The following is a 26,633-nucleotide window of genomic DNA, read 5'->3' as shown; positions in this document are numbered from 1 at the left end:
GTGTCTTTATACAATATACTGCTGATGAATACCATCAAAAGAATGGAATCACAAAAATTCAATGTATAGGGGCGCAGGTGGCCTGGTGGTTAAGGGTGCGCCCCATGTGCGCAAACGGCCCAGGTTCGAATCCGGACTGGGGCCCTTTACCGCATGTCTCTCCACTCGCTCTCGTCCCTGGTTCAGACTCTATCCACTGCTCTCCTCTATTAAATAAAGGCACAAAAAGGCCCCAAAAATAAATCTTAAAAAAAAAAGAAAAATTCAATGTATAGAAAGAGACAAGGCAGGACAGTCATCCCTACCACCCAAGTCTGGGGGAAACAAGACTAATACAACCTGCTGTATTATTACAGCAAGTTTCCTACTGATATTACTGTTAGAAATTACAGAGGATGATTTACAAAAAAAGAAAAGCTGAATAAGATGAACAAATAACTTTTTATAAAAAATAAGCAAATGTACTAAGAAGTTGAAGGTTTAATTTTTCATGTTTTCCATTATAATGTAATTGGAACTTCAGTTTTCTTGCAAGAGGTTGATCCCTGCTAAAGATTGCTGTTATTAAACAACCATGGCAAAGTTATTCTGATCGTGCACTCAAAGCATCCCATAATGCATTATCAGGAATAGTCAGCTGGTGGTCAGTAAGCAATTTATGGCATCATTTTGTGGTTAAAAAAAATGTAATGACATCATTTAAGTCATACAGAAGATGGTGCTTAAGTGATTTAGAGATATCTTTTAGTAGTGATGTTATCCACAACATAAAGATCTTTACTATAGTGAGCATATGAGTGAATGATCAGACAACAAAATGAATGTAGCTTCCTGATGTCCTTAGGGTCTTCACTCTGTCATGTCAACAGAAACAAAGATTTAGCATCATTTAGCCTGTATAATTTAAAGATTTTATAAATGCTTTAAAGACCCTGTAAAGTGAAATCCAAAATTTGTGTCTAAACTCTCTATGTTGGAATATGGTTGCTGTAAACATGTGAAAATACTGAGATCTACATGTGATTGAATTCTGGATTTAGACTGTTAGAAAGTTTTTCAATTTTCAAGTTTTTTAAGCTTAATTTTATAAACTTGGAGATGTTTAATTTAACTGAAATTTGAACTAGGTGTTCCTGACACAGTGACCTGTCATACAACAAACCTAAATACGGATTTAATTTCACTTTACAGGGTCTTTAAAGTGCAGTTGTGTTTCTCCCTCACCTCTGACACTGAGCACGGTGGTGCACTCAGCTCGTCCCAGGGCGTTCTCTGCACTGACGGTGTACTCGCCCATGTCTTTAGGGCCTACGCGGAGAATCAGCATGGAGCAAACTCCACAGGTGTCTGAGATGTAATAGTTGGCATTAGTGTTCAGACTGATGTGGTTTCGATACCACGTGATGCGAGGTTTGGGGTTTCCCTTCACTGCACAGCTCATGTAGCATTCGTAGCCTTTGGGTGCAGTGTGAAGCTTTAGTGGCACAATGAAGGTTGGAGGACATCGCAAATCACAGTCTTCTCTGGTCGGTATGCTCACTATAAACTTTTCTGCAAGTAAAGCAGAAAGAAAAAGCAAATGCAAGTAAGATTACATCCCCTTACTTTTAGGTTTTAGAGGTTGTTTGAGATGTACAGACACACCTTTCTTCTTCTCCATCCCCCAGGTTGGAGACTCTGAAGGTGCAGATACACCCATGTCGTTTTTGGCATAGACACGGAAATGATACTCCCTCCCCTGCATGATGTTGCAGACTGTGAACTTGTTATTAAAGAGTCTGTCTGCCACTGTGGTCCATGTGCGCTTGGTGGAGTCCAGTTTGGACACTATGTAGTGGAGGCGGTCATCACGCTTCTCATCAGGAGATGGCTCCCAGATCACTGTGACTGTGCCAGGGACATTTTCCTCCAGTTCTACTGGTCCTGGAGGCTTTGGATCATCTGTAACCACAATTGGTTACACTTGCTCAATCATGATGGCATCACTTTCTGTACTGATTTGGCAAAACAAGTGTGCATAGTACTATCTGCTTTACCTGTGACTCTGACCTCTATGCTGAATGTCTCCTGTCCTGCAAGATTTTTCACTAAAATGGAGTAGATGCCAGTGTCAGAGCGCTCTGAGGAGGGGATCAGCAGCTGTGATGAGCCATCAGAGTTACTGATTGTGACTCTCTTTGTCACTGGAACATTGTCCTTCAGCCACAATATTTTTGGCCGCGGTGAAGCCTGCAAGAAATCACAGGAAGACCATCTCAGGATATTGGCCTTGGATCTAGCATTGTTACGTTTCCTTCTTAAGTTCTGTTAAAAACTAAAGTTTCTCACCTCAAAGTTGACTGTTATCCTCACAGAGTTTCCTGCCCTCACCACCATGAAACTCTTCATCTTGTGGTTTGTGAACTTTGGCCTCACTAGAATATTGAGCATGAACAGTGAAAACTCCTTTGGACAATATTCAACTCAAGAACATCCTTACACAATGTAGATTTGTCAACTGCTTAGCAATGCTTTCTATGAAATTCTACCTCAGAGTTAATAATTTACAAGGGAGAAACAGACATGTGGTTCATAACCTTGAAAAATCATAAACCCTATACATATTAGGTAGGGAAGCATTAACCCTCAGATCCTACTATGTCTGTTTTGAGGATCACCAGGGATCTAATTTTCACCATTCCACAGTGATCCAGCAGATCGTGCCAGTGCATCATTTTAACCCCTTCAGCAACGTGCATGCAAGGTTTCTTCCATGGGCTCAGACTGTTTGGAGCACTATTTCACCCACTAAACATCATCAGAATTAAATTAACCGATTCATGCCACTAGATATGGATGTCTGAGAGTGGGCTCCATATGTAAGGAAAAGTTTGTGTGCTCCTACATGTGTGCTCAGGTGTGAATCTGCATCTGTGTTTACAACCAGACATGCCGGAAGTGGAGTGTTTACAGTAGGAAATGTTACTTCTGAATTCTGCAGTCTGGGACTAAGAAAGGGGGACATTTGGACAATTTCAACTTTGCCCTCACTTCATAGCAAGTGGATGGACATGCATGAGGATGCACAGGTCCTTTCAATCAATAGGTAAGAATATATCCTATCTCAAATATGCAGTAAATTTATATATACACGTAATTGGCATATTTGTGGTCACATTTTGGTTACACGTGGAAATACACGTGTTCTTGATTCATATCCTACATATGTCCTCTGATTTTTTATGCCTGTACATAAAATAAACCTAACATGAACAAATGCATTTGCTCGCATATGATTTGGTAGAGGACGAGGCTCGAGAAAAGGATGGTAAAACTGGCGTGTTTTACGCTCCAATAGATTCATCTGTTTAGCATTAGCTCACTGAATCCAAGTTATAGGCATAGTGTACAATAACTGGCATAAAAAGGGTGTAACGCTGAATTTTTTTTTCTTTTTTTTTTTTTAATGGTCAGGGTCGAAGTTGTTGAAGAGATTTGAAGCAGTGAAAATAAAAAAAAAGTTGAAAAATGATTGTTTTATTAACACCTTTCTGCATGTCCGTTTTCTGGACAAACAAGGACAGATGGAACTAAAAATTACAAGGGAGCAAGGGTTAAAACCACCTTGGAATGACACCTATCTCATAGATACAATGGGGGGGGGGCAACACGATGGCCACCCACAATCCAATCAGCTGCTCTAGAGTGGTTGGATGTATCTCTGGCATCTGCGATGCTTTAGTTGTATGTGCACACAGTTACATTGAGAGCATCATGAGCAGAATTTCCAACTTTAGGGCATTCTTTTCCCTTTGTAAACTGTGCAAACAGCAGGAATGATGCGCCTTCCTCGACTACAGTAAAGGGAATAGGCCTACCAGTGGATAGAATGTTTGTTATTATCTAGCTGCTAATTGTGTTTGCTGATCATGCTTTTTATGCATGTAAAAGAGATAGACAGTGAGAGTGGTTTTGTGTAAAAATAAGACTATGAATTTTTGGACAGAGCTGCACGGCAGCGCATGTAGCGTTGTTGCCTCACAGCTAGAGGGTCCCTGGTTTGCTTCCTAGTCAGGGCCTTTCTGTGTGGAGTTTGCATGTTCTTCCCATGCATGCGTGGGTTCTCTGCGGGTACTCCGGCTTCCTCCCACCACCAAAGACATGCTCATTAGGTTAATTGATCACTCTAAATTGGGCGTAGGTGTGAGGTCTGGTTGTCTGTCTCCACACGTCAGTCCTGCGATTGACTGGCGACCAGTCCAGGGTGTACCCCGCCTCTCACCCAATGACAGCTGAGATAGGCTCCAGCCTCCCGCAACCCCTGGGATTAGCAGTATAGAAAATGGATGGACTTCAACCTCCATGTGTGAGACTTTTCAAAGGAAACTCCACAGACATTTGTTACTCTCTGTCCTGACTTAGTGGTTGTGAACAATTGGATTTTTAATTCATTTTTTACTTTTTGTTTTAAATGTTGTTTAAATTGTTTTAAATTTTAGTTTAGTTTTAATATTTTTCCTGCTGGTTTGTAAGTTTAGTTTTATTTTTTCAGAAGTGCTTTGTTTCTGTTTAGTTTTTATTCATTTTGGTTTTTTAAATATTAAGGGATACTTAAAAAACCTTCAGGGTCTTGCTCCTTTAGGGAGTAATCATCATACAACATAGATGGATGGTTTTGCAAGCACAGAATTAAATTTTAAATAGCTTTTTTTGTTTTTAAGTTATTTTTAGTTATCTTATTTTGTCAGATAAGTCAGCAACTGTTAATGGCCTTTTGAAATGAGTGTGTGTAACTTTCAGTTCGTGTCATTTTTTTGGCCCCTCTGTGGACAACGTAGTTTGTTCTGATTTTGTCCTGAACACTCAGATGTGAAGACTCATCTTCACTGAAGAAAATATAAATGAAGCCACCAGCCTTGGATTTGCAATTTAAAAGGAACAACAGGAGTAAGTGCACAGGAAGAAACTATGACTGTTTAAGTATAATCAGTCTTAGTGCAGATGACCTTGTTTACTTTTGTGGCATCAGTTTGAATTTCAGTCTGCAGCAAGATAAAGACTCCTCATAAAAGCTTTAAGCTGCTTCGTATCACCAGTTCTTTACTTCTTGTATCCCTTAAACAAAAAAAATATGTAAAGATACATAAAAGTTGACGATTATTCTTTTCAGATTAAAAGCTGCAACTACACAGCAACACATTCCTTCATATTCTTAAAGACTCTACATACCTGGCGAGGGCATAGCAAGGACATAGTTGGGCAGCTCCTCCGGAGCACTCTCTCCTCCATCATTACTTGCAATCACTCTCAGCCAGTACATGCCCATGGCTTTAAGGCCTTTTACACTGTAGGAGGTCGTGATGAGGGTTGTAGTATTACAGCGAGACCATTCAATGTCCTCAGCAGGCCGGACTTCAACAAAATAACCCTTTGCTTCATCCTGTATCCCCGGTTTATCCTCCGGTTTGGTCCAAGTCAGAGTGACGTGTAAGTATGACGTTTCTGTCACCTTCAGGCCTACGACCTTACCTGGAGGCTCTGATATTTGCAAAGTTAAAAGTTGATATGAATTATTGACATCATTACTGCAAAATAAGAATGTGAATATGTTTTCAGCAGACTATTGTTGATATGTTAGTGCAGTTTGCAAATCTTTTGCAACACTTACTCTTGGGATCCCGAGCAAAAACAAACTCTGATGGGCTGCTGAATTCCCCTACTCCTGAGAGGTTAATGGCAGTAACTCTGAATTCATACTCCATGCCTGCCACTACATCTTTAACAGCGTATTTCTTTTCTAGAGGTAAGTTCAGAATATCAAAATATCAGTGTTGCTGTCTTCAAGCCATCACATTTAATAGCAAACAAATTAAAATGCAGACCTTTTATCAGTTCATCCAAGGCATTCACAACAGTCCACAGGTTACTTCCCTTCTTCCTTTTCTCCAAAATATAGCCCAAGATGCGTGAGCCTCCTTTGTTGCTCGGTGAATCCCAGGAAATGTTGATGCAGTCATCGAAAGCACTGACCACCTTTGGAGGTGCAGGAGGGCCGGGGAAAGCTGCAGAAGTTAAAGAAAAATAAATTAGGTTGTGTTGGAAAAGGTTCTATTTGCTAAGATATATTTTTTTTCTGCTGCAGTCTGAGACAATGTATGTTAGATTTATGCAAATCTACAAATAAGACACATGAGTTTGAGAGTTCAGGTATAATTTAACAATTTAAGTGGCCTGATGAGTGACTCACAAGAACCAACCAATTTGTTTCTAATTAACATAAAAAATCAACATTTTTTCTTCCATTAACCAAAGAACTCAAATTTTTTGAATCATCTCACTGATGATTCAGTATGAGAAGTATTTCGGATATGGAGATACTGAAAGACTGATCTCTGTTTTCAAAGTGTAAGGCGGGTCTCCCCTAGGAGGTGCCACAGGACTTCAGGGGAGGTGTGGAACCATAAACCAGAAAAAAGGTTGTTTGCTTTGCTAACTTCTGCTGTGCATGGGGCAAAATGGACAGATTTATAGTTAGAGACTATACTAGAATAAACTTTTAAAGTTAGGATTTTCCTGCATTGGTCCTGATGATGCTCAACAGCCGAAGTGTTTAATATACAAAGATGTACATGCTAATATCAGCATCAGGCTGTGGGAACCCTGGGGTCATGTTATGACAAAAGCACTAAGTCTAGGGACCAAACCAAGGGATTTTTTTGAAGTAAAAGAATTATCAGTCACTGGAGGTAACTGAGACATTTAGCACCGTAAACACAAGTGCAGGTTTTTGGCACCAACACTGATCAAAACCCGAGTACCAGGCAAGGCTGAAGGTGGGGGATGAGGGCATAATGATCAAGTAGTACTGGCAATAATTTTATCAGTGAAAAAAATAACTGAGTGCCTGGGATGTGTAGACACAGTATAGACCAAAATATAAAAAATATCAAAATGTTACAATAGAAATGTTTAAAGATAAAACATAAATGTTTTAAATAGAGTTGTTTAAATTTTTTTAATCCTATTTTTTATGGGGATGGGGTGCACAGAATAAATTATTTTCTCTTAGGGGGAGCCTTAAAATAAATGGGGTTGTTCAATACATAATGGAGAACAGCAGGGGGCAGTAATGACATTGATTTAAAATATGATTAAATAAGTCTGTATCATTAAATATCCTACAACTTGGCTTGTATTTTATATCAGAACAGAAAAAAAACTCTCATTAAAAAAATCGGGTTTAACTCCACTTATAATGATGACATATTGTCACACTGTCATGCCTAATGGTACAGTTGAATAGCCTTTAATGTTATAAGCAGCGCTAATAAGTCTAATTAGATAATATGGCTTGCAAGTGTTTATTAATTAAGACATTTTAAGACGTTTAAGTCTCAACCTTTATAAGATGGATGTAAGACTATAAGAAAACGATTTATTTTCTAAAATTTGTGTGGTTAATATTCTTATGCTAAACGCGCCATTAATCAATTTGCATAAGCCACACCTGCTTCTTTTACAATTACATTCAGCCGCGCGCACTGCAGACTGAGCATGTCTGGGACACAAACTTTGGAAAAGTTATTCCAACTCGACAGAAGAGGGTAGTTTTTGATGTAACTGGGGATAACAATGTCTGTGGAATATGGAAATGTCCTTTAAACGTTGGTAAGTATCGTTAAACGACTTCAAGGCTTTATTATGAAAATAGACAAATGAGGTCAACGAGCTAACGTCTTAATAATTAGCTTACTGTTAATGCTAAAGTTGTAAATGTTTAAAATTGTCATACCAAAAAAAAGCCTAAATTTTCATTTAAGTACACAATCTCTTATCTAGTCTGTCTACAAATATGTTAGCAACTTTTTCGGTGTATTTATTGTACAACTTGCTGGCTTAACACGTTGAATGGAGTGTATGGTTGAGGAGTGGTTAAGCTAGCATGCAATAGCAGTCTTTATGTAACCTCGCTGTACTCTGTTAAGAAATGTACCTTCTCCTACTTTAGGTTTATGGTGACAGAATAGACAACTATAATTATCATAAGTACGGTATTTGACCGGTAGCCACATTTTTTAAGTATCCACATTTACATTCTTTGCTCATGCACTGGTATGTGGATGCCTTGCAGTGTTAATTGATGAACCCTCTAATATTTGTAATCAATACTGTAGTGGTGTGTGTGTGCAGAAGTCTGTATACTCTTAATGTGTATACTCTTTAGAAGAGGGTCCACTCTTTGCTATACTCTGTATACCCACATATACCCTGCACTTCACTGGTTGTGATAATAACAGAACCAAAGAAGTCACCTCCATTTTTTAACAGGGTATTTCTTTTTAAACCCCTACTTTTGTTTAAAGACTCTCAGGAAGATAGCTAGTAGGTAGTTAGATTGATATTATGTTGCAGCTATACTGTAGTTAACTTAATTCGTGCTCATAGCTTCTGTTTTTTTTCTAACAGCAACAGTTTACAGTCAAGAATTGGGTTGGACTGGATTCATTGGACCTTGCAGATGACTTTTGCAGACCTTACCTATAAGCCCACACTTCTGTGGAGCCTTGCATGCGGTGGGACTCACTATTTAAATGAAGACATGGCACAGCTGTTGAACACTGACTTCATGAGGGAAGACTTCGAAAAGTAAGTGCAAGTCATGATGCCTTTTGCGTTGTTCTTGTGGTATGTATTAGTGGTGTAGCTTGCTATGTGTTGCACTTTTATCTGTGGATGTCCAGGGGGGTCTTAAAAATTAGAAGAAGAGGTAAGGCTATCTCAAAGAAAATTTATTGAGCTGCTGCCTTGTGTGTTCATTGTATTGGATGGATAAATATTTGGCTGCATGATATGTCATAAGAGAGTTCAATCACTGTCCTGAGATTGCTATGATGGGGCTTTGTAGTTGAAAGGTATCTTCTGTTATTTTCCTGTTGAAGGAAAAACTGATCTGACTGATATCAAATGAAAAATAGTTTGGCTTACCTAGAGTTCCGGCTTGCATGTCATCTGTCTCCATCACCTCACTTGTACCCTCAGCTGTCACTGCTCGGATGCGGTAACAGTATTTCCGACCATGGTCCACGTCTGTGTCCCGGTAGCTGGGCACACCTGGGATTTCTCCTAATTTCTTCCAGGTGTTTCGTCCCACTTGTTGTCGCTCCAGGATGTAATTAATCACTGGTGAGCCACCATCATCTTTTGGAGGTCTCCATTTAAATTCAATACACATAGCTGAGTTTTCCATTACCTCTGCAGGACCCTGAGGTGGAGCAGGTTTGTCTGAAAGATCAAAAAAATGTGATATAAAGTTTGAAATCCCTTGAAAAAATCCTTAAAAGTTTCTTAACTTGAGAGATGATTATGGTGAACTTGAAAGTTTTGATGCTTGCAGGTGTAGCAGTGCTTTGAACAAAAAACTTAAGTCTGGGATGCATATGCAAAACGCATCTTAAACACATGTCATTGCAGAATATCACTGACAAAATCAGTACCTTTATTCTAAAGCATGCTTGTGTCAGGGCTTCATCTGGGGAGAAAAGTACGTAATTCACCCAAGCACAAGTGGGCTCAGTGAAACATTGAGTCTGCCTCACATGAGAAAGAAAAATGCTGGCTTGGATTTTAAGATTATGTAGATGAGCTTTGATGTGTTTAAGGACACTTCTATTTGCTGTTCATAAGCCCTATGAAGAGAAAAACACTCAAAAAACAGTTTGCTTCAGAAATCACATCCTTTTCCATCTATAAAGATAAGAATTATGCTGAAGATGTCTGCTAGGGATTTTTCTTTAACTTGTGTGCCACTTTTATTGTTGTGTAACATGAAGCGCTTATGAAAAAAGGAGTGATAAGATAAGAGATTTCCGGTGTCCTGTTTTTTGCATTGTCTGTACACTCACCGAGCACACTGAGCTGCGTAATTGCCTCAGTGAAGCCGTGTTCGTTCTTCAGCTTGATCTTGATCTCCCCTGTGTCTTTCCGTTGGCACCTGATCATGAGCAGGCGGCTGTGACTTGCAGATTTCTCTATCCTTGTACTGCTATCCTCTTGGAGCTCGTCTCCCTCTTTGTACCACTGAATTTTTATGGGTTCATGGCCAACAAAATGCATTTTGAAGATGGCGCTGTGGCCTGTTTTAACTGTCAGTGGCTCTATGAATGCACTGAAGGCTTCAGGGTCAAACCTTGGGGGATCTGAAAATGGGCATAACTTAGTCATTTCATTGATAATATGGTGGCTAACTGTGATCTGACACCAATGTGACAACATGGCTTTGGATATAAAACTCTGTTTTGTTTTTCTATTATGCTATTATGTAAGAAAATAATCAGTGTCATTGGTAATTCTCAAACCTTTGACATTGATCATCGCCTCTGTTTTACGGCCGTCTGCCTCAAAGCGATATTTCCCAGAGTGCTCCTCTGTGCAGTTTATAATGACTAATTTATGGATTGCACCGTCCTTACTGATAGTAAAATTGTCATCAGGGGATATCTAGTAAGACAGAAAATAAACAGAGCAATAAAATAGGAATTAGACATGAAATGCATCATGACTTCAAGGCAAAATGCTGTTTTTTTCTCTGGCACATAAGCAGAATTCTGGTTTGAAATCAACTTTGGATCCCTGGGCCACTGTAATGCACTTCCTTGACAATCATGACCACAGTTCCTCAGAAAATGATGACTTTGACCTTTATGACTAACCTTTTTTCCATCTCTGTACCAGATGCCATCACAGTCTTCACTGCTGAGCTTGCATGTTAACTCTGCAGTCTCATGGATGATAGCACTGACATCTGACAAACCACAGATGAACTGAACCCCTGGATCTATAGTGGAAACAGTGAAGAGTTAGATAACATTACAGTTTTGATTTTTATCTGCTATTTTTATATCTGTTATTTTTGGGAATGCTTAATGCACATGATAAACCACATGCAGGGATAATTATAACCAAGCTGGTTTTCCTTAATGAATAAAGGAAACTAAGGGCCGACAGATACTATTTTTTTCCCCCTGGCTGATAGCATCACAGATTATTAGAAGCTCATGATCCCATAACCGATATTTGGAACCAACGTGCATTTATTTTGATGTACAAAATGTAATTAATGTGGCAAAGGTAAAATTGCATAATCAAAAAAAAACATGAAGAAAACTAAGCAATAGCTCTTTTAGCATGAGAATAGCACAGAGCAACACAGTAGAAACAGGAAAGCTGGAGGTGATGCCATAGGCTCACTGGTGTATTTGGTGAGACTGTGGAGAGGGAAAATAAAGCCACAGTGGGTAACACACTTCACAGTGGAACCAAAGTCATCCACTTTTTGATTAATTAATGTTATCGATTATCTGTAAAATGAAATACTGTCAAATGCCAAATATTGGCCTAAATAATCATTCAGGCTGATAATTGGTCAACCCTTAATGATACCATTATCAGTTACAGAGGAATATTGCTATTGGGTTGGTGTGAGATATTTGTGACTCCTCACTAAAATGATCTATTGTGAGAAGTAGTACCTTAAACAGAAGTAAATTAGCAGATTATTTGATCACTGGCTGGAGATTCAAACAACTTGTGTTTCAGTCCTGACACTAGTTGCTGAAGGTAACTTACCAATGACTGTGTCTTCTATTAACGGCCCTTTTCTTTTACGCCTAGATTTCTTAACAGAGCCAGTTGCATCTTCAGTGTCTTCACTCTCATTGTGGCCTTCTGGACCTGCACTTTCACCATCTTAGAAAGCAAAATAGTCAATTCCTAACTTAGGATAACAAAGCAAATACAAATAATTCAGAATAATTACTTGTTGATAGTCTCAAATGTTGTCAAAATTATGTTAACACTTCACAAGCATACATAAGAGCTTACCTTTTGTTGCTTTCTTTGACCGTTTACCTTTCTTCCCTTTCTTTGAACCACTTGAAGGCTTTATCTGACCGTTTGAGTCGTCATACTCATCGCTCTCACTTTCTTCATCCTCACTTTCTACTTCATTTTGATCTTAGAGAAGTACAGAGCTTTAGGTAGTATGTACTCAGTGGGATTTTAACACTCTTTGAACTGTATAACTTCACAATATCTCGGTTTACTAGAGGAGTTTTAATGATTGTGTTACAATGTTAGCAATGCTTCAAACAGTCTCAATGTACTGTACATTTTAAAGGGCACGGTAAAACAACACTTTTCTTGTACTCTTTTTGAGAAAAGTGCAAACCAGCAGTGGGATGCTTTCAGAAGAGTGTTTAGCAGGAGAGAGAGTGCTCCAGTCAACACTGTACTGTACAATTTCAAGATCAAAAAAATATTTTCCTTGATGTCTCTCACCAGCTGTGCGTTGTTTCCGCTGGCCCTTCTTTTTGTGCCCGGCGCGCCTTGCAGACTTAGAAGAGTCCTCATTTCCATCAGAATCATTTTCACCTTTGGCAAATAATCAAACCTAGTTATACTTTACATCCACATGTTTGCTCATGCACTCTACAGACACATCCCAGAACTTTTAAGGGCCTTAAGAAAATAAATTCACATGTCAACAGAACAAAAAGAAGTTGTTTTGATTGCCTAGAAAAAGGATTTACAAAATATAGGTGGAACAAGAACACTACAACTTCTGAGCATCTCTGCATTTCTTGCTGTGAAAATACATTGTTAGGCATCGATCGACTTTACCTGTTACCTTGTCAAAATCCTCTTGACCAGATCTGTTGTAGTTCTCACTGTTAGGATCATCCTCTGCATTTGACAAAAACTCTGTATCATCTAATTCGACTTCTGTGCCGTCTTCTCTCTGGATTTTGAACTTGACTTTTCCTTTCTTCCCTTTTGACTTAACCTCTATTACTTCACCGTTTTTACCCAGTCCAGTGACCTCACTGATGTCAGCGTCTCTTTCACTGTTGGTTAATATCTTCCCTTCTTTCAGTTCCTCCTCATACTTTGCTTTTACAGCCGCTAGAATCTTCTCCATCTCCTCCTGGTTTTTTATTTGTTGCTCTTTGGCCATTTGTTCGAGGTCGATGCTATAGGGAAAGCTAGTTCTACGGACTGTTTTCTTCCCAGTGGATGCAGGGTCACGCTCTTTTTTTAAAGGACATGAAATACAACATAAATGACACATTACTGACATTCATTGGAAATATGGGCAATCATAACTTACAACGACAGTAATAGGAATAACTCCAGGTCACATTCAAAATTGAGTATTAATACCAGATATAGTAAGGCTACCTTCGACAACCAGCCAAGCACTGCAGGATGCTCTGCCTGCCACAGCTGAGTAGATGCCTTTGTCCAGTAGTGTGCAGTCCTTGATTAGCAAGCTGTGGATCAGTTGGTGGTCTGACACACCTATGCTGTATTTCTCCCCATCTTCCAGCTCACTTCCTTTGCCCATCCATGAAATCTTAGATAGTGGGTGTGTTAGGACACACTCAAAAAGTGCATCGTCATTTTCTTCAGCTTTGATTTCCTGAATTTTGATAACAAAGTCCATTTTTTCAACTGTAAAAACAACACAAATAAGTCAGTGAACTCAGACGTTTGTCTAGTTCATCAAAAGACTAGAATTGAGTTTATATTTTTGTGTCACGCTTGAACCACTTACATACAAAAACTGAGACCAAATATAGTTGCCTTTTACATTACTGCCTTTTACCTACGTTTTAACTCAGTGAACAGGCGGTTGACCTCTTCATTTACTTGTTTCTGCACAGTTTCCTTGAGCATCAGACCATTCTTTGTCCTAATAGGAGTCTTAATGCCATGCTTCTCTGGTAGATCTTCATCATACTGAATCCCATCATCCTATAAGGGGCACAGAGAATTCAAGAACAAGATGAAACTAGACTATAAAAAGATAGTATCACTACTGAACATTGTGCAGGATTTAAATGTGAAAAGAAGGACCTCATAAAAGATGCTGTTGATTATCAGTATGGGTAGATATTAATTTTTTGATGATATTTACAGCTGATATATTGGCATTGAATATCAGCACAATATACAAATGTATCAGTGGATGTAGGTGGTTACAAAGCGTGCCACACACTCAGAAGGGGCCCACTGTGAACTCATTTTAAAGAAGTCCCAAGCATTAAACAACCACCAGAATGTTTACTACCCTGCTCCTCTCTCAGCTCAGCTTGACACTTTGTTGTTTTTTATATGTGGATCAGTATCAGTATATCTGTATCAGCTAAAATGAGTTTGGAAATATCAGATATCAGCAAAACTCCAGTATTGTGCATCTCAAAAATGAGCGAATCTTCAGTTGATTTACTCTGGCATGTTGATGCAACTGCTGATATCATATTCTGCATTTCAATAAAATTCCAAGGTAAAATATTGCAGGTCACTAGTTTTCACTTATTTCAAAAGTAATCTGCATTTGTAATAATGATATCAAAAATATCAACAATATTCTTGGTTTTTATGAATCATTTTGACCTTCATATGTTTGTTCTGGATAAAAAAAATGTAGCTGTTTTAGGATGTGTGCAAATGGTTGGGTTAGGATAATGTGTAAGCTGATAAGAGTCATACCTTACAGTTGTTCTTCCTTCTTTCCTTCTTTTTCTCTGCCAGTTTTTTCATAATTGACTGCAAGTCTTTAACACCAAACTCTGCACAGATGCGTTCGTAGTCACTCCTGTCAGCGTTCAGCATTGCTTCCCAGAATTTCTCATCTTTTTCCCCCTCTGCTGTTTTGTCTTCTGCTTTCCTGATGGTATAAAGTAGAGATTCAACAATTTTATAATCCAGGGAAGGATCAGTGGTAAACCTCACAAATTTTCACCAATATTTGGCCGTGTATTTTAATTTAGTAACTGTGTGTTCTTACTTTCTCCGAAGCATTTTTCTGAAGTCTGATGGATCTGTTGGAGCTGAAAACAGCAATTTTAGTAAACATTTGTTAGAATTGAATTGAATTGAAAGTTCAATAACACTTTTGCGACACTGTTGTATGCTTTTTGATAATTAAAACAACATAAAAAACTTAAAGGAAAAACATAGCTTTAACTTTAGCCAGACGTAATTTAAACAGTTACATGAATAATCTAATATCATAAAAATTAACCGTCCAGTTTGGGACTGCATTATTGGAAAACGTCTTACCATCACCCAGACTTAATGTTGTTGTGCAGACAGCCTTGCCGAATTCATTCACAGCAGTGCACTTGTAAGTATCCAATTCCTCAGCTGACACTTTGCGGATCTAGAAATTACATTTAGTATTTTGATTATTCAAATATGGAGATTGAATTTACACAACAGTATGTCTCACTTGGCTCTTAAAAATGCAGCCTGAAAGGAAAGTAGTCAATGATTTTTCATTATTAGTTTCATCATTCAACGCTTACCTCTAATATATGTTCTCCAGTCGATTCGTCATATGTACTCAGAAATTTCTTTGTGTCTGAAAGATTCCCTTTTGTTCTTCTCCATGTCACCTTTGGTTTTGGATCCCCTGTCACCACCGCTGTAAAAATAGCTAATTGTCCTGAAGAAGAAATTGGATGGTCACATGTTCAATGCTTTAAAACCCAACTAATCAAGTTTCTTTGGTTCACTAATCACTCAATCAGAATGAAACCCACCTTCCTTAACTTCTAATGGCATAGGTTTAAACTGGAAATCTGGGGTGGTTTTCCCCTCTGGCAGATTCACCACATACTGTGTGATTATCACTCCAGGAGTCTTAGATCTTCTCCGAATGGCAGCTGAACAAAGCCACACAAAAACATTTTTTTATTAAGTTGCAAGAAAAGAAAAGGTCAAAAGCTAGAGCTACCAAAATTAATAAATAAGTTAAAAAATAAGTTAAAAAAAAATCAAAGCACTGCAGTTTTTCGTTAAAATTACGACCAATGTACAATTTAACCCTTTGTTAAAATTACACAGAATTCCTTTTTTTGTTTGTTTTTGCTGCCAGCAAATGCCAAAAATATTTCCAGCAAAGCACCATGTGTGTATTTAGACATAAACATCAGCTTGTTGATGGTTAAACAAAAGGAAGTACTGGGCAAAAGCATGCAGTACACATGTTATATTGATGACACAGAAATCTGTAGATACTTCTGCATTAGTGCTGCATGATTTGACTTTTACAAAATAATAATGGGTTATTGTGATTATACTGACAGCACTGCAATTGCTTTTGTGGTGTAATACACAAATGGTATCATGACAACAATGTTGGTTATCAAGAAAAATGCAGATAATAATGATAGTTTTGAAAGGAGTTCTTTTTTCATCTCAAAGCATCCTAATATGAAGTAGCTTGAAAAAAGGTCTAAAACCAGATCTTTTACCGTACTGCTTTCCTAATAACTTAGTATTTTTAGTTGAAAATATGAAGTTATTAGTTTTTTTCTTTGTTAATAAACAGAGGTACCTCTACAAATGCATTAGTGGCACTATTGTAAACTTAAAGGCTTTTCTGCATGCATTTTAACCATTCAAATACTTCTTCATACAAAATATTTGTAACTTTTTTCTGCCATTATTATAATTGCATAGCCTGACATTGCAACTGCAATGAGACTGTTTGTGCAGCACTATTCCACATTCATTTTTTATTCATTTACATTTTAGGTTTTATTATAAACCCTTCACAGTGTGAGCTCAACATCTCAACCAAAAGACATACAATGATTATGTAATCCTATGTGTGTATGTAGTAGCTTATGTACAGACTTACATACAAGGGCTGCAGCCAATGAATAGTTGCATCATCACTTCATTGGCCATTTTTTTCAATTCATGATACTGTAAAATTGATTGTCAAAACAGATTAATTTGCAGATCTATTTCATTGACTAACAAGTCATTTCAGACCTAGCACATGTTGAATTCTCCATAAGGTTAAATGACTACACTACTGATCTAATTATGCAGTGCATGCTGTGCGCATTATGATCCTATGCCAACATGTTTTGCAGCTGATTACTTCTTATCTGGCTTTTGATGTGCCAAGATAGAGGATCACACAAAAGTCGATGAGGGACAACATACATCCAGGGATTAATGATCGTCAAGTCAAGGACTGAAATAAGAGCGCTGCTCCCCAGTTAATTGTGTAACAGAGGGTGTCTGATTTGACAAGGTAGTAAATAGATATTTAAGGTTATTAACACAATGACAAGCAAATCGCATGCAGACTCAGTATTCAGTCATATCTCATGTATTATTTAATATTTATCCATTATTCATGATAATGGATGTTGAGCAACACTGTGTTTAAACAGCACTGTAGTTCAACAGCTCTTTGATTTCACCTGTTTTGTTTCCAGACACCTCATTAAAATGTTGAATGTACTGATGAACGAGGGAGAAACCTGGATGGAAGAAAATACATTACATCATTTACAAGTGCAGGGGTGAACAGGACAACTGTATATGTTTTGTCTGGCATAAATTCTTTTTATTTGAGGAAATGTTTATTTTTTAGGGAAGGTAAAGCATTTGTCGGCCGATTTTTTGAGGTATATGTGATGGATGGATGGGTGGAATGATAGGAGGTAAGAAGAAAATGATTGAGAATAAGAAATACAGAGACCAAGGTGAACAGTGGCTGTAAGTGAAGACCCAGTCAGGCATAATGTGGAAAAGGAATGCTCATAAAAGCCTGAATAAACTGAAGCGCTGAGAGGGTCACAGTAAAGGGCAATAGGCAGGCAACCTTAATCCAGGAATGTTTTCTTCTCATCCCAGTTTATCGCTGAAGCCCAAGAGAAAAGACCTTTAATCAACTGGATGTTTAAGTGCCTGCCAGTTGGGCAAACTCCAGCTTGCAAACTTGACATGCATTCTCTAAACAAGAGTAGACACTATGTCTCTTGCTGGACGGAATTTTTTCTCATTTATTGTGTTAAAGATAAAATGAGAATATTTTACAGTAGTATCCTTAAACCTGCAGTAACTCATTATTGGCCACTTGAGGGCAGCAAAATTTTGTTTTTTAACTCTGTGACATGTTATCACCTTAAAGTTGATGAAGCTTAGCTGTGCTTTCAGTCCCCACTACTGCCTGAGAAAATATCTGGCTCTTTAGCAGCTAAATGCTCCAGCATGTTCACAAGCTAGTTGCCAAGTCTAATTATTTGGTGCAGGTAGAATACAGTCTGAATAAGCTTTGTACTTAAACCAAACCATACATTATGACAGCAGTGGTTTCTCATGAATGAGATAGACTTTGTAAAGCTTATTGAACTCATCCACATGTTTCTATGTGAGATACTATTTCAGTTGTTTTTTTCTTTACCAGATCACTAACAAATAGTTTACAAACTTGTGCTTTCAATTTTGCCTTTTTTACACAATAGATTGACTTTCACCTGTTTATTAAGTAATATAGAAACATTGTTAAATTTCAAAATAACAATAATAATAATAATAACAATAATAATAATATAATCACTTCATGATACACTGTCTAGTCTTTTCTTACGTCACTTTGGTCATTGCGAATACCTCTTCTACAGTCGTCTCCTCCTCTAGTCTGATTGGTACCATGTTATGTTTACAGACTGTTACCGGGAGACTTCATTTTATCTTAACTCAGTCATTATAAACTGGAAAATATAAAAAGAGAGGTATTGAGGTACTGTACATTCTCTCCTGGAACCTGATTTCTTTCCGCCTTTCCACATTTTGCAGAGAGTTGACTTGAAGACCTGCAAGTAGAATGCAAACATAACCATTAATACAAATAATAACACTGAATATCTGCAGGCAATGCAGCACTTTCATAAAGTTTTTCTTTCTCTACTGTTCAGAACATAGGCCAAAGGTTATTAACCTTTTCAGATCATCATAGAGTGAGGGGCCTCCTATCCAGACATTTCAAGTAATTATCTACAGCACATTCTTACTGCTGAAACTATAATTTATAGTTTTGTGTGTTTCCTTTTTCATTTAATAACCCTAATAAATCTGGAGGATATCTTAAGAATCACATATCGTGGAATCCATTTAAGTTGTCTATCAAAACCCCTCTTTTACAGCACTTTTATTTATCCCCTGTCATAGCTGGAAGCTATGGGCTTCAGTGCCATCAGTTTTTTCTGTGTTAAAACCTGTGATTACGGCATTGCAAAATCCATTTCATGGCAAAAATGTAACAGTCACTGCTTGATAACAGAGTAACACGTGTAATAAACAGAAGGCCTGCTAGATGCACCTACTTCTGTCTGCATGTTTGAGGCTAACCCACTGAGAACTACCAGTTGGTCAGCCTATTGCATATTATTATAGCGTCAGTCAGGGATAGATAGTTCCTGTGGACACACAATATGAAATACACAGATTCTATGTGCATATGGGATACAAAAATATTGATACAACCAGCTAACCTGACAAGCCAGATGGATGTTCTATCCATCCATCTGCTTTGTGAGGCTAACAACCAGCTAATTTAGTTCTCAATCTTTGCTGAAAATCTTTATTTATTATTGTTTTTTAGAATTTAACATCTCATAAAGGAATATTGGACAGTTTTACAAAAGTTTCAAAGAAAGAGCGATGAATAGCAGTTGTTTTTTCTGACAGTAGTTATTGAGTTTGTTACATTTAGGACAGCTTATAGGGCTTAGAAATATTAAAACACTGGTCAATGAGAGGCCAAGTCATACAGAGTGCAGGACACACACTGATGATGCCCAGTTCCCAAGCTCTTAAGCTATAGTTAGCTGTGACCCTGTATAACTTCATTAGGGTAGCCTGACTGTAGTCTAATGCTGCCATGAGATTTCCATTTTTGCAATTTTAATGCTAAGAACACAATGCCTTCAATGTCCTTTAAGTATTAGATCAACTTGTACATGTATTCAAAATATACCAATGATACACAAAACAGTGTGTTTGTAAGGGTAGTATAATTTTATTATGATAAGAAATCATTATTCCATTGTATTCATAGAATTAAAGATAATTACATCAATTGTTAGCCAACTTGCATTTGTATTTTAAGGTCAAAGACAAAAGACAGAATCTATCTTCTTATACCAGCCTGTCAGCAGTGCAAGAAAAACACTGCAAACCAACTCCATCTCTAAGCAAAACTTCACATTCCTTGCATCCTGTAGACTCCCGTTGTTCTAGTTTTGTCCTTTCATAAACTGTAATCCCCCTGGATATCAAAATGAAGAGGGGGTTGACCCTCAGTCAGGATGTAGTTTGGTCACACACAGACAAACAAACAGAGGGGAAGAGTTGTTTACCTGTCTAAAGCTCTGTCCTCACTCCCACAGTGACTTGGAAAAAGGTTTATGGAGGTTGTATGGACTCGCGCCCTCCTGGGTTTTACTGGATATTAAATCCTTTGGGAAAACACATCTGATTTTGCTGTCTGCAAGCTTGTGCCTGGAGTGTGGCTGTCAAGGAGAGGCTTCTCCTATTAAAGCAGATGGATGCTCAAAGTGTGTGTGGGTTATTATTAAGGCAGAAGGGGGGCAGTGGGTGGTATGGCGGGGGGCTCTGGATGAGGTAAAGAGAGGTAAATAGAAGTAGAGGGAAGGGCTACCAATGACAAGTTAGTGGTGAAGTTATCTCCTGCTGCAGTAATTACTGATGACAGCATGCTCATCTTTCACAGACAGTTGCTGACAAGAATGTTATTGGTGAGTTCACGTTGGTCGTGTGGTACCTCATTCTCACATACTGATACCACATTATAGACAGCATGTATAACTGTCATAGGGAGAGACTCAGGGAAGCAGTTTGTTCAGTTGGGCTGTCAGTTCCTGCTCAGAATTTCTGAAATTATAGGCCAGTGGCTGGTTTTTGAAATACAAGAGGATCTCAGCTGTCACCCCAGGTGATGTTTTCAAATATGCAAAATTAAATGCTGCTAAAACTGACAAGTTGATGGTGACCTTGGTAGGGTTGAGCAGACAGCTTGACGCAGACAGGTGTTTTTAATTTGGACTGTTGAGCTGATAAGAGTATAGCTGAGAGTCATACTACTTTGACCTTGAGCTTGTTATGGTGTTGAAACAGATTCATAGTTTGATTCTGAGTTGAACCCCACCCTTGCCTTACAGTCAGACCCACATTGTGAAGACAGTACTCTTCCCCTTGTCTGCTGTGTTCTTCTTGTATTACAATTCATTACATAATCAAGGTTATGGCATTTATCTGGTATAATCTCTTCTTGTCATGGCTTTAAGACAGTTGTGTCTTTGGAAAAAGGAAGATCAAATGAAGAACAAGGCATTAATTGTCTCAAGGTCAAATACTATAGTCTCCATCACAGTGTGCTAATAACAGCAATGTTCTCCCTTTGGAGGAAAATATTGACATAAACCAGATGTCTCCACTGCAGGAGATAAACATCAGCGTCTGACTTTAACACTCTTTGTTTTTGTTGCTGATCTCATTTCCTTATGGGAGGTAGCAAAGCTTGATTCCTGTTGTGTTCTCTCTATGGAAACCAGTTTGTTTTTTGCTGCATTAGCTGTGTGGCTCTAGAATGGGAAAGCTGTTCCATCTATTACATTGCCAGACCGCTCGTTCACCTTTTTTCCAGAGGGACATCTCACTAAACCAATTGCCAGTGTGAAGCAGGATACAGACATTCCTGGTGGCTTAAAACATGTCACCGTGCTAACATAACACTTAGCATACACATGTTAGCGTAGTAGTATTTACTTATAGTTCAAATTGCAGAAAAGCTTAACAGTGCCAACTGATGAAGAAATGTCCATAGTTGCTGGAACTTCTAATCTAGTGTAATTTTTCAACACTGTGTTGGAACTTGATCAGATTAACATACTTCACCACTGACAAAAATACATCATGTTTCCAAACAACCGTCTGATTTGTGAGAAGACATCACTGGTTTGCTTCAGTGAATTTGCACAAGATGGAAGCTGCTTGTAGACTGAGAAATAAATGGAAAACAGACTTCTTACACTGTCGAGCAGTTGGTCTCTCCAGGACATTCATAGCCCAGGGTCCAAGTCGAGCCAGTGTCCTATCAAGCTTGTCCTTCCATGTGCAGTACCTCTAATGCATCTGAATAGGCTCTTGAGTAGGCCTGAGCCCACATAAACCAGCTGGATTAGGAATTAAACCCCCTCCGCCTACCCTGCTTATATTGATGAAATGTCATGCTGCATAGCTTTCATTCCAGTCATGGGGAACCACAGAAAGCCGCCGAGGTGCTAACTAGACAGCCTGGCCTGCCTCTCTGTAGCACAGATTGCTCTTCTGAGGAAAACCTCAGCAGTACATCAGGTGAAGTCTTGTCACTCACTCTTCAACGAGGAGTGAAGATACTCTTAATTGGGCTATACTAGTTGAACTCAGAGTAAATCCTGCCCTCTAAATTTATAGGAACAACTTAACCCTCCATATAACACTGGATTTTTAAGTAGTGTTATGACTGGATTAAGGTCATGGTTCACAGTAAGTATATAAACAATGCAATGCACTTTTGTCTACAGTTATGAATTATTAAAGAGAAGCCAATTTTTGGCTGACAATGAGGACCTTTGTGAATATTTGGATGTAATTGTCTACTGTGTTTTTTGTTATTGGCATTTGTATGTGCATGTGAGTAAGCAAAATAATTTTCTAAATAGGGATCCAAAGTATTTCTGGTATGATACTTGTAATGGTATTTATTTGTTTGAAAAAGTTAGGCTAATTATCCATATTGCTAAACTTTAAAATGTGTTTTAAGGACTGAGGTTATAGGTCTGAACTATAATTACTGATTGTATTGATGTTGATATTGGCTGAAATGAATTCATAATTACTGGCATATCAAATATCAGCAAGAAATATGTTATGGTGCGTCTCTGCTTCCAAATAGAGCCATGGGTAGTTTTTGAAACCACCACATAAGATATGTCCCTAATTTACACATCAGTAGAGGCAGGCCATCAATTCCCCCAAAATGCCTCTGAGTATAAGAAGAACAGAAAAAAGGAAAATAAACTATGGAGTCCTTTTTCAAAGATTTATTTTTGTTGCTTTTTGTACCTTTATTGATAGAGGAGAGCAGTGGATAGAATACAAAACAGGGATGAAAGGTTGGGGAAAGGAGTCACGGGCCAGACTTGAACCCAGGCTACTGGCATACATGGGGCAGGACTTAACCACTAGGCCACCTGCGCCCCAATGATGGAGTCTTTATCCAAATATGAGCATATACTTAAATGCATTAATGTTTGAAGACACAAATTCACATTTTGACTGTCTGGCAAAGGGTTTGGTCCATTTTTTTTTTAGTTTGATTTAAATTCCAAACTTTTATACCAATTTAAAAAAAAACTTTTAATACCAATCACCAAATGTTTACTAGCTTCTACTGTTGAACATTTGTAATACAAGGAACTTCTTACTGAGAAACTAAGAAAAACTATCTATGCCACTGAATCAAAACACCACACCAGGATGAAAAAATGACACATTCTCCTCAGATTTTCCTTTTTGTCCATTGATATTTTCCATAGTTTTCTTTCTTTCTTTTGAATTTATTTTTGTGTATCTACTTTAAATTATTGTTGCAATTTTAATCTGGCTATAAGACTCTGAGCTGAGGCCTTGATATTTACAGATGGAGGTCATTCATTTTCATTGATATTTATATCCTATAGATACTCCTTATCGAGTCTTTATTACACTACAATACTTTACTATTGTTTGACAGAAATAAAAAATGATTACAGTACATTTTTAGCAGAGTGGTATAAGCTGAGTAGAGCTTAAATTTAAAAAAAGTTTTGAGTCATTGTGTTTTATCTATTTTATATCAATTAATTACAAACACATTTCCTATATTCACAACTGTATTTATTGAAGTTTTTGTAAATGAATGAATTTTCATTTTTTCAGACATTTGAACACATCAGGACATCTTATTTGTATTCCTCTAATTTACTGAGGTTGCCTAAATGTATCATATGCAACCATCTTTCAGTTTGTTAAGTCTGCTGATTAACTTTTATTCTGCTGATCCCATCACAGATTTCCACACTGGATTAATAGTTTAACTAATTGGATTTACTACACAGTTTGGGAGCACTTTAAGCACTGATCTGAGATGAGGAAAACTGACCTGTGGCAGCTGAAGCCTGTGCTATGATTACATGCTTTTTTTTTTTTAAGACAACAGTTGAAGGTACCACATTTTGGTTTAATTTGATGCAGAATACTGATGGGGTTTTAGTGTCTGTTCCCCTCTTTTTTACACCGGTGATAACATAAAATGACACCATGTCACAGAGTCTGTGAGACTTCATAGAAGTATCGATAAGCTTAAATGTTATTGATTCTTTGGCTTTTGAACCGGGTCAGACCTGGGTTTTGATCCCCATCCCTACTGAAATACAGTTTACCTTCTGATTGTTAAATTCATCTGTAATGCAAGCTTGGCTTGGATGTGAACTATTAATGTACAGTTAAATCTTTGTGTGAACAGATGCACTGGGCTCAGACCTTTTTTATACCTTTAACAAATAACAGTTGAATGTGTTTTTTATTGCTTTGCACCTGATGTGAACATTAATATCAGACTTCTGCACCAGTGTTTTAACATTCAGATCCTGTCACAGCTACCTTTATACTTCATCATATTTTATTCTGTTGTGCTGTCAGCCTTTCATCATTGCCATGGAGCATGTCTACTCAAAGAGCCATGATTGCTTTGATACAGCAGGTGCCTCTCAGATGGCCGTGGCAATGCTGATGGACCAGTGGTGCCTATAAATCACACTGAACTCATGGCAGAAGGTATAGAAGAAAGCAATAAAGGTGCAGCAATGTGACACTCCCACTTATTCTATTGCCATCCTCCTGACATATGAATTGCGATATGCATGGTGTATATTGCCATTTTAAGGGATTTGGTGAGAAAGGCAGTGGGTGAAATATGCAGGTATTGTGGTTCAATGAATTCTGGGCTTCAGACCAGAACTGACAAGGCATTTAGCTCTCTACTGAAAAGCTATTTTTTGATGAAATTTCCAACAATAGGCCATGATAGGATCTACATCATTAAATGCTGCCCAATGCTGCTTTGACTTGAGGGGCTTATGTAGTCATAAATGACATACAGTACATTCTCTGAGATTTAAGCAAAGTCTTGTGATGAGTGATACATCTGTTGTTTATCCTAGTCTGAATGTGAAAAGTATTTTTGGAGCATTTCTTTTTAGCTCTAGTCAGTCTGATGTAAACCAAACACCTACAAGAAGCTACAACAGAGTAACCATGTGGGTTGAGAGAGAAGTTTGGTTCTAAATTCCAACTGAACACAGTAGTAAAAGTACCAGGTAAAAATAATTTAGCTTCTGCTTTAACTTGATTATGATAACCCTTAATTATAAGGTCACAAGGTATCTGCAAGAACATCTGTACCTTCACCTAAGTGTGTCCATTTGCTTTCAGACTGATGCAACGGTTTGTGATGGTATCAGCCCATCTGACAAACACCAGCCATAGGTAGATAATGTAGGCATGAACTGACAGACAGTCACAGATGCTTATCTGTTTTAGTATAAATTTAACGCTGGTGATCAGCACACCTAACAGTCAGAGATCTATGACCGAGCAGAAGATGAAGACAGACTGTAATGCTTTTTCAAGGCCTGACATGAGAGAAAGAATGGCATGCATTGTTCACCAAAAGAAATAATTAAAAAATGTCAACATTAGAACAAGCTGTTTGCTAAATTGTTACTTTTAACATCAGTATCAGCATTGGCCCTGATTTTTGTTTAAATTTATTTACATACAAGCTTACATGTGTGGCTAACACTGTAGCATTCAGTCAAAGGACTGGGTTTGTTTCACAGGGAACACATGATGATTATAAGGCTTTATCAGACAGCATTTAATCCAGAGATGTGTGTGATTGGCCAGCTAAACAAATAAATGTAAAACCTTTTCTAGTTGACCCCAGAATGTCATTTTTTTTTTCTTTTTTTTAGAATTATCTTTATTAGTTTTCATGCCTTCTGCCACAGGATCTTGCTTACAGTCTAAATTTAAAATCCAGTCAGTGTTGACACCAGAATTACAAGTTAGTAAAACTTATTATTAGCATTTTTAAAGTTCAGCCCTATAACACTGTGGTCATATGCTATGTTTAAACTGTCATGCAGCCACCTGCTGCTAGCCAGGGCTGTAGCGTCTGGTTAATGGCTACCATTGTACTGCAAGCTGTAGGGTTTGATGTCATTTGGGTTTTTTTCAATACGCCTGCTAACCGCTACCTCTTGATTTTATGAAATGGTGCTGGTGCCTCAACCCTGCCCAGTGGCTGGGGGTCATGTTGGGGTGGTGGGTGACCAGTTCCATGTCTGCATTGGATCTGAGTACTCGTCCCTAGCAAGCAGTGCAATTTGGCTTTTTTCTTCAATCTAGAAAATGTAGGTGAAGCTGTGTGTAGGCTGTGCCAAGTTAAACCAGTATGGTTCTACCTGACTAGAGCAATATGTAAACACATTTAACCTGCAAGGAGTTTTTGACTAAGGTTCACTGGTTTAAGTCTTGGAATGGACCAAAATTTGGAGATTGGGACTGGTTGTTGGAGAGATGCCCATTCCACTGCCTAAATGTCCCTTAGCAAGGCACCACACCTCTAACTGCTGGGGCAGTTTTACATGTGCAACCCCTACCTCTGACATTTCTCTAAC

General features: G+C 38.1%; 1 protein-coding gene across 1 annotated transcript; it reads right to left on the bottom strand.

Annotated features, from left to right (window-relative positions):
• Positions 1-1,180: 1,180 nt before the first annotated feature.
• On the bottom strand, positions 1,181-26,295 carry LOC121517335 (immunoglobulin-like and fibronectin type III domain-containing protein 1). Its single transcript, XM_041799038.1, has 23 exons — positions 26,211-26,295; positions 15,585-15,707; positions 15,348-15,487; positions 15,103-15,202; positions 14,828-14,870; positions 14,530-14,707; positions 13,647-13,791; positions 13,216-13,488; positions 12,658-13,065; positions 12,316-12,408; positions 11,860-11,991; positions 11,605-11,724; positions 10,689-10,813; positions 10,335-10,476; positions 9,882-10,175; positions 8,965-9,261; positions 5,862-6,041; positions 5,648-5,776; positions 5,209-5,517; positions 2,329-2,414; positions 2,037-2,229; positions 1,645-1,941; positions 1,181-1,551 (listed from the first exon to the last, which is right to left on the bottom strand). Exons 1-23 carry the CDS (start codon positions 26,293-26,295, stop codon positions 1,181-1,183), a joined length of 4,263 nt encoding a protein of 1,420 aa, XP_041654972.1.
• Between the last annotated feature and the right edge of the window lie 338 nt (positions 26,296-26,633).

Source organism: Cheilinus undulatus, linkage group 11 (assembly GCF_018320785.1).
Source record: "Cheilinus undulatus linkage group 11, ASM1832078v1, whole genome shotgun sequence".
Lineage (NCBI taxonomy): Eukaryota > Metazoa > Chordata > Actinopteri > Labriformes > Labridae > Cheilinus > Cheilinus undulatus.
This window is presented reverse-complemented; position numbering and strand designations above follow the sequence as displayed.

Excerpts from the sequence above, each read along its gene's own strand:
- LOC121517335 (XM_041799038.1), bottom strand. The coding sequence starts at position 26,295 with ATGGAACTGGTCACCCACCACCCCAACATGACCCCCAGCCACTGGGCA. Across the intron at positions 13,489-13,646 it reads CCTGTTCACTGAGTTAAAAC|TTGAAAAAATGGACTTTGTT; the intron begins GTAGGTAAAAGG and ends TTGTTTTTACAG. Across the intron at positions 12,409-12,657 it reads GGATTTTGACAAGGTAACAG|GTGAAAATGATTCTGATGGA; the intron begins GTAAAGTCGATC and ends TATTTGCCAAAG.